Raw genomic sequence first — 9,349 nt, forward strand, 5'->3', positions numbered from 1 at the left:
ACACTTTATTATATATTGTATCTTAAAATAGGTCACGAAATACCACCCTTCCTAGATTCCTGAAGATCACTTTGTCTGGGTTAGTGTTAGAGAATGTGGCCCTCAGTGAGCCAAAATGCCATCAGTATGACATATGGAATAACACTGAAAACAGTACTATGCACAGCTAGTTGATGAGGGTGAACTGAACAATCCAGCTTGTATTGAGTCCTGCTGTATTTTATGCATGTTCCATGTGGGAAGACAGAGACATTTTAAATGTGGGACCAGAGCTGACATATTATTGAGAGTGATATTTTCAAACACAAAACAGAGACTAAGTCTAAGTTCTCTCTTTGCAAAATTTATACAACATATTGTTAAGCTTTCAGTTCTGTGTTTCTTGATTAAAAAGACTGGAACTGCCCCTTGACTGAAATGAACAATGACAAATAAACCATTTATTTTAAAATGATAAAGCACTACCAGAGAAATGTCTTTCAAGTAGCACTCAGAAATTCTGTTTGCTCTTTTACAATGGCCATGTAAGTATTGATGTCTCCCTTTCCGTGCGCATACTTACCTTACAATGATTCATCTGTGTTTTTACAGTCACACAGAAAGTGAAGCAGTGAAACGAAACCTTGACAGTGACCCCTCCACCCTTATTACCTTGTAGTAGGGCATTAGGAGAGCACAGATGGCACAGTGTGGCTCCATTTTGGCCATGGCTGCATTATACTCCTGTTCAGCCACAAAGTTTGGGGACTTCGTCTGCCAAAGGTGGACCAAAGGCTTCGCCCAAGACTCTGTTTCTTCCACTTCCTCCTCAATTGACGGAACCTCAGGCAATTCTTGCAAAACAAGGCATGAAAACACAGTGAGCATGGGATCCAGGGAAAAACAATTCTGTTATAAAAGAAGCAAACATTCCAAAGTATCATTGATATTAATGTCAGACAGGAAACCTATTTTATCCTTCAAATACATTCTGAGAAACAGAACAAAAAGAATGTCCTTTTCATCCTCCTCATCTTCAAGGGATAGGTCAGATCTGATGGCCAGACAATGAGCCCCCTTTTGATACCCTCCCCATCCCTGCCAATAATAACTAAACGGCTCCCTCCTTCAATTTCACTACTTCTGTGAAATTACTTTCCAGCTAGCATAGGAATTCACTGGCCCGGTAACTGCCTTACCACTATTTTTAGTTTCCTCACCTAACATTGTATATGGCTTAATAAAAATGTATTAAATGAACTTCATTTAATTAACTTTTGAGTTCAAGAATTCATGACAAATAACATTTACAGAGCACCTATCATGTGCCAAGCAATACACTGCCATTACATGAATATGAAAAACAATTCCTATTCAAATCTTATTTGCTCAAAATAATACTCCCAGAGGGTCAAATCTCTTAAACATGTATAACTGTTAACATGAAAGAGGCAGAGATCTACTCCACAAAAATACCACTTTACAAAATTTTATAGAAGGCCAGAAAAATACAGAAAGATATAACAGGTTAAGAGAAAAAATTCCTAATGCCTATAACCGAGGACAGTATATGAGAACAAGTGACAGCAATCACAGCTACATCTAGTACTTAACATCTACAGCTGTGACACATTCTAAAACTCCTCACCACTAGCTGTCATAGTCTAACAAATAGATACTGTGGAGCAATGTCCTCAAGTCCCAAGGCACAGGTGCTTCTGTGAACCAGTGTGCTCCAGCCCCTTGCCTGTTGACTTACCTGTTTTACAAAAGTCAAAATAGATTTGCTGAGCTGAAAAAATAAGAAGAGCTAAATGAGGCTGAAAAGAACTCAAAAGACATCAAATGCCAACTGAGATGAAAGGGGATGTTCCTGCTTCCATGTTGGTGGTGGTGGCGGTATTATTATTATTATCATTACTATTATTAACAATGGAAAATGCTTAGTACTTAACCAGGCAGTATCTGAAAACAAAAGGTAAGAACCTTAGCCTATGTTTGCAGTGAAGTAATCTGCCACTAAACATACACTACTTCCATCTCAGTCTCCCTACAATACAGAATAGAAGACTTCCTATGAAGACTTAGATTTGACAAATTAAAGATGGGAGTAGAAAATGTGACCAGGAATTTGAAATACCATTAAGTCCTTAACTCATAGGCTAATATCTCCCACATACATACTAAAAATGGGATCTAAACAAAAAGAAATATTTTGGGTTTGAATAGCTATTGCCTCTTCCTGATATTTATCATATCACTTGCTTTATTATAAAAGGTTGAAACACACAAGATAGATGACGCTCCTATCCCTTTGGTTGGTCATAAGTTAATGTGAGGAGTTCTCAAAATATTTTTAGGGATAGAGTAAATACTATTTAATTCCTAAAAGCCTAACAACAAAAAAGAAGTAAAGGAGGGCAATTCCTAACAAGAGAGCCAGAGAGCAGGAGGGTGTGGGCAAGCCGTGGCAAGACTTGACCTAGGATAGCCTGATTCAAATTGAGCTTTTCTCAAACTTTCTCAACAGACCTTGGAGAGAATACTGCTCTACAGATGTCCTTCCCCAAAGATGAGGCTGTACTCTGGCCCAATAAGTATTCATTTGGTTTGGATAATCTCTGGGCCAGAATACATAGTGAACACCGTAACTACGTAATCCCATCAATTAAAAATATCATGGCGGGGCGCCTGGGGGGCTCAGGTGGTTGAGTGACTGCCTTCGGCTCAGGTCATGATCCCGGAGTCCTGCGATCGAGTCCCACACCGGGCTCCCGGCTCAGTGCTTCTCCCTTTGACCCTCTCCCCTCTCATGCTGTTTTTTTTTCTCTCTCTCTCTCTCAAATAAATAAATAAATAAAATCTTAAAAAAAAAAAAAAAAAAAGCATGGCAGCAACACTATGCAGCACCAAGTAGAGGGAACTGTTAGTCCAGAGACCTACCTTTAAATTCAAACCCTTTGATTCAGAAGGCCTATGGCTTTGGGTAAAACTCATTCTCACATAATGAGAATGCCTTTCTCACCTACTTCAGAGTTTTTTTTTTTTCTCTTTTTAATATTAAAATGAAATAGTAAATGTAAAACTTTTTAAAATCTAAAGTGCTGGAGTTCTTTGTAAAGTCCAAAGTGATATATAATTGTATATATTATTGTGTAAAATCCATCCAATCATCTTATTTGATCTGTTTATCAGTTAAATGCTGTAATACTTTATGAGGAGGAATAGAGTGCATTTAATCACAAGTACATGGTGATTATTCACATTTTAATTTAGCTTTAAAAATCAAAAACCTTGGCACATTCTTGAAAGTAAATATTCTTTCTTCTTGAAATTTCTTCATTGCACCCTCCATCTCCAAGAACTCTTGCTTACCAAATTGACCCATGGCATGTTCAAGGATAGACTCATCTGGCTATTGTTTTTTCTAGATTTATAACATTCATTTAACTATAAATCTCAATTCCAAGGGAACCAAGAATGTTGGGGGGAGGAGGGAGTCCCTCTGGGATAATCTAAAAACTTTCATCATCTCATTATTTCAAATGAAAACTCTCCCTTTCAGCATCTATTCCTGTTCCTGGTTCCATTTTAGTAAACCTTCATCTACTTACTTTAAAAAAAAATACTTCCACTTCCAATATACAGAAGAGGAAAAATGTTTTTTCCATTGCAGCTTTTAAATGTTCTGACATTTGGCATCACTATGCCTAGGAATTTCCTCTCTTCCTCCCTTCAACTACAGTTGACTAATGAACCTTTAATGCGTCACTGTACTTTCATTAGAACATAATTATCTCACAACATGATGTATTTTAAAACATGCCATGCAATAAAAATAGATTCTTACATTTTTTAAACATCAAATTAGTTCAGGGTGCCTGGGTGGCTCAGTTAAGTGTCCAACTCTTGCTTTCAGCTCAGGTCATGATCTCAAGGTTGTGAGATCCAGCCCGCATCAGGCTCCATGTTGGACATGGAGCCTCCTTAAGATTCTCTCTGCCCCTCCCCAACCCTTCTCTCCCCTTCTCTAAATAAATAAATATCACATTAATTCTCACAACATCCTCATAAAAGAAAAGGGCCAGGGTAGATACTATCAAACATAAAAAGACACGAACACTGTAGGTATTTAATGAATACCAATAATTTTATTACTAAAATTATATCTTTTTTCTACCAGCATACCAACAATCAGAAAATTGTGCACAGTTCTGACTCTCATCCTGAATGCCAGTTCGCTGTAGATTCAGGAGAGAGTGAGGCAAATGAAAAATCCCTTGGTGTAAGCGCATCAAAGTTTGGGAAATCTGTGAAAACATTACCAGCAGTTACTGTATTCCTAACAAGAATAAAAGAAGGGCTAGTAGTGTACCAGCAGATCTAAGTAAGGTCTGTGGACTCCCAGAGACATGCAGCACAATTTCACAAAGTCTGTATAGTCAAAAATACTTTCATAATAACATGAAGACATTATTTGCCTATGTCATCCTGGCAACAATTTTATTAAATTTGTGATAAACATGGGATATATGCATAAAGTACTTCTGCTGCACAAAAGTTCAATAGTTGTTTTGGGGAAAAGTGCATGTGCAATCAGTTGAACTGCAAGTTGAATAAGATGTCTCTTTCATGGAACACCATTTTTACTTCAAAGAATGATTAACACACAAACTAGAGTAAGTAAGATTTGGGTCTGGTAGGAATTTTCATGAAAGTAAACAGAAGAAGTCTGTCAGTTTAATAAAAAAAAAAAAACTATTCAGAGTATTTGTTGACAGTGGTAAATTCAAGTTTATCAGTCAAAATTAGAATTCTGGATAATATGTATCCACTATTGTAACCTTGACAACTTCCCAATACTTAAAGCTGTTTCTGATGGGACTGATGGTGATAATATCCAATATAATTTTTAAATATTATATAAAGAGACCTATACAACTCAGATATGTTTACCAATGCATTATGTTCCAAAATCATGCATGTGTAAAAGAGTCACTCAAAGTGAAGACAAACCAGTGAATCCTTAGCTTAATAGAGTACAAAGAGTTCGTTGCAACTAATCTTTAAAAAACTAACACATGCCAACTTTTGGTGTAGTGTCAAAGAAGAATATCCATAATTATCTGAAAAGGCTATTAAAACATTATACCCCTTCCAAGCACATATCTGTGTGAAGCTGGACTTTCTTCATATACTTCAACCAGAACATAATGCAGCAGATTGAACACAGAAACAGATGTAAGAATCCAATTATTTTCATTAAATCTAATATTAAACACCTTTGCAAAAAAAATTGTGAAACAATGCCACTCCTCTTTTTGTTTTTTATAATTTGGGGATATTTTTATTTTTTATGAAAATAAATATAACTATGAATTTATTATTGCTACTTTTAAATGAATTAATATGTTTAAATTTTTTCCTGTTTTAACTTCAAGCAAATAAGTATTGAAAGGTGAACCCATGGGAAGGAAGGGAAAAAGGAAGGGAAAGAACATGATAAGATTAAATGAAATCTCTTTGGGGTCCTCAAAACATTTAAGGGCATGGGGGTCCTGAGAGCAAAAAGGTTGAGAATCATTAACATAAACATGACTATATAATATTCATCAAAAATATTAGTATCACAGTTACTGTTGAACAAATACAGCCCTAATAAAAGTAGTGCAGATTCTGTTCTCACAGCCAGGCAAGAATTTCATAAGCTATTTTCCTTAACAATTTGTGATCCTTAAACAAAAGGAAAACAAGTCAATACTGGAAGAAGGCATACTTTCCTCTCAGTTCCTTCATTAAGATCTACAAGGTTTGTTAGCTATAGTAGAAAACAAATTATATGCCATCAGAACTTCATTTTCTTTTTTCTTGGTGAGTCTCTTACTTCATGAAATCAATCTAAACTCACAAAAATGTTCCCGTTACTCTGTAGTGAGTAAAATACAGTTAAAAACACACAGTAGTTCCTTAAATTTACATAAGCTCTTATACAGAATTCACAGAAGCAGGTAATAGCACAGCTCTAGACACCATGTTCTCAGGAACTTTGTCCTGAGTAAGGAAATGTAAGCAATGGCTTAGGTGGCATCCTATGAAGGATGGCCAGCTCCCAAACAACCACTACTATGATGGGGGGATGGGGAAAATACATACTACCTTGGATAAATATACTGAAGTCACCTGTTGAAAATGTTACTGCCATAACAGAAGCACCTTGAACAGCTGCTCTGAAATTTTTCAGTTGCCACAACACTAAAAAAATAAGGTGTATTACCTTATAAAAGAACTTGCCTATAGGCAAAATACCAGCTCCTAGATCATGCACACAATACACTAAGATAGTTATTTTTAACAGCATTAAAAATATTCTCTCTGGTAGGAGTTGCAATAACTTATACCAGACAAAATACACTTTAAAATAAAGACTGTAACAAGAGACAAAGAAGAACATTATACCATAATAAAGGGGACAATCCAACAAGAAGATAAAAGAGTTGTAAAAATTTATGTACCCAACATGGCAGCACCCAAATACATGAAACAGTTAATAACAAACACAAAGGAAATGATAATAAACAATAATAGTAGGGGACTTTAACACCCCATTTACAACAATGGACAGATCATCTAAACAGAAAATCAACAAGGAAACAATGGCTTTGGATGACACACTGGACCAGATGGATTTAACAGACATATTCAGAACATTCCATCCTAAAACAGCAGAATACACATTCTTTTCAAGTGCACATGGCACATTCGCCAGAATATATCACATTTTAGGCTACAAAACAAATCTCAACAAATTCAAAAAGACTGAAGTCATACCACATATCTTTTCTGATCACAGTGCTATAAAAACAGAAATCAACCACAACAGGGGCGCCTGGGTGGCTCAGTTGGTTAAGCGGCTGCCTTCGGCTCAGGTCATGATCCCAGGGTCCTGGGATTGAGCCCCGCATTGGGCTCCCTACTCAGCGGAGAGCCTGCTTCTCCCTCTCCCTCTGCCTGCCTCTCTGCCTACTTGTTCTCTCTCTCTATCTCTCTGTCAAATAAATAAATAAAATCTAAAAAAAAAAAAAAAAGAAATCAACCACAATAAAAAATCTGGAACGACCACAAATATATAGAGGTTAAGTTAACCAGATAATAAAAGGAGAAATAAAACAGTACATGCAAACAAATTAAACTGAAAACATAAACATTTGTGATGCAACAAAAGCAGTTCTAAGGGGGATGTTTATAGCAATACAGGCCTACCTCAAAAAACAAACAAAAAAAATCTCAAATAAACTACCTAACCTTACACCCAAAGGACCTAGAAAAAGAATAACAAACAAAACCTAAAACCAGCAGCAGGAAAGATATAATAAAGATTAGAGTGGAAATAAATGATATAGAAACTAAAAATACAGTAGAACAGATCAATGAAACCAGGAGCTGGTTTGTTAAAAAAAGAAATCAATAAAATTGATAAACTTCTAACCAGACTTATCAAGAAAAAAAGAGAGAGGAGCCAAATAAAGAAAATCACAAATGAGAGGGGAAAAATAACAATCAACACCACAGAAATACAATTAGAAGAGAATATTATGAAAAACTATGCCAACAAATTGGACAACCCAGAAGAAATGGATAAATTCCTAAAAACATATAAACTATCAACACTGGAATGGAAGAAATAGAAAATTTGAACAGACCAATTACCAGCAAAGAAACTGAATCAGTAGCCAAAAAAACTCCCAACAACAAAAGTCTAGGACCAGTGGCTTCACAGCAAAATTCTACCAAACGTTTATTTTTTTTAAAGATTTTTATTTATTTATTTGACAGAGAGAGACAGAGAGAGAGAGGGAACACAAGCAGGGGGAGTGGGAGAGGGAGAAGCAGGCTTCCCGTGGAGCAGGGAGCCTGATGTGGGGCTCGATCCCAGGACCCTGGTATCATGACCTGAGCCGAAGGCAGATGCTTAATGACTGAGCCACCCAGGTGCCCATCTACCAAAGATTTAAAGAACAGTTAAGATGGGTAAGGAGGGCACGTGTGGTGATGAGCACTGAGTGCTATGCACAACTAATGAATTGTTGAACACTACATCAAAAACTCATGATGTACTATATGTTGGCTAACTAAACATAATAAAAAAAATAAAGAACAGTTAATATCTATTCTTCTCAAAGAATTCCAAAAATAGAAGAGGAAGGAAAACTTCCAAATTCAATCTATGAGGCCAGCATTACCCTCATACCCAAACCAGATAAAGACACCAGAAAAAAAGAGAACTATAGGCCAATATCTCTGATGAATATGGACGCAAAAGTCTCCAACAAAACACTAGCAAACAAGATCCAACAATACATTTAAAAAACCATTCACCACGATCCAGTGGGATTTATTCCTGGGTTGCAAGGGTGGTTCAATATTCACAAATCAACCAACGTGATACACCACATCAATAAGAGAAAGAATAAGAACCATATGATCATTTCAACAGACACAGGAAAAAGCATTTGACAAAGTACAACATCCATTCATGAAAAAACCCTCAACAAAGTAGGCTTAAAGGGAACATACCTCAACAATATAAAGGCCATCTATAAAAAACCCACAACTAACATCATTCTCAATGGGGAAAAATGGAAAGCCTTTTCCCTAAGGTCAAGAACAAGACAAGGATATCCAGTCTCACCACTTTTATTCAACATAGTACTGGAAGTTCTAGCCATAGCAATCAGATAACAAAAGAAATAAGTAAACAAAAGGCATCCAAATTGGCAAGGAAGACATCAAACTTTCACTATTGGCTGATGATATGATATTCTATATAGAAAGCCCAAAAGACTTCACCAAAAAACTTTTAGAACTGATGAATAAATTCTGTAGAGTCAGAGGATACAAAATCAACATACAGAAATCTGTTGCATTTCTATACACCAATAATGAAGCAGCAGAAAGAAAAATTAAGAAAACAATGCCATTTACAATTACACCAAAAATAATTAGATACCTAGGAATAAACCTAACCAAAAAGGTGAAAAACCTGTACTCTGAAAACTATAAAACATTGAGGAAAGAAATTGAAGATGACACAAAGAAATGGAAGGATATCTCATGCTTATGGATTGGAAGAACAAATACTGTTAAATTGTCTATACTACCCAAAGCAATATACACACTTAATGCAATCCCTATCAAAATACTAACAGCATTTTTCACAGACCTAGAACAAACAATCCTAAAATGTGTATGAAACCACAAAAGACCTCAAATGGCCAATCTTGAAAAAGACAATGAAAGAAAGAAGGAAAGAAAGAAAAAGAAAGAAAGAAAGAAAGAAAGAAAGAAAGAAAGAAAGAAAGAAAGAAAGAAA

At 35.9% G+C, this 9,349-nt stretch overlaps 1 protein-coding gene across 11 annotated transcripts in view; it reads right to left on the reverse strand.

Annotated features, from left to right (window-relative positions):
- KDM4C (lysine demethylase 4C) overlaps window positions 1–9,349 on the reverse strand; it is a 457,231-nt gene that overhangs the window by 141,924 nt on the left and 305,958 nt on the right. For all 11 annotated transcript variants that reach the window (XR_004676204.1, XR_004676205.1, XM_034987990.1 and 8 more), the window contains one exon: window positions 652–833. Coding sequence is in view for 9 of the 11 variants with exons in the window: in XM_034987990.1 (XP_034843881.1) it covers window positions 652–833 (182 nt within the window). In the remaining 2 variants the exon portion in view is untranslated. The remainder of the gene's footprint in view (window positions 1–651; window positions 834–9,349) is intronic.

Source organism: Mirounga leonina, unplaced genomic scaffold (genome assembly GCF_011800145.1).
Source record: "Mirounga leonina isolate KUSES-001 unplaced genomic scaffold, KU_Mleo_1.0 Mir_447, whole genome shotgun sequence".
Taxonomy (NCBI): Eukaryota; Metazoa; Chordata; class Mammalia; order Carnivora; family Phocidae; genus Mirounga; species Mirounga leonina.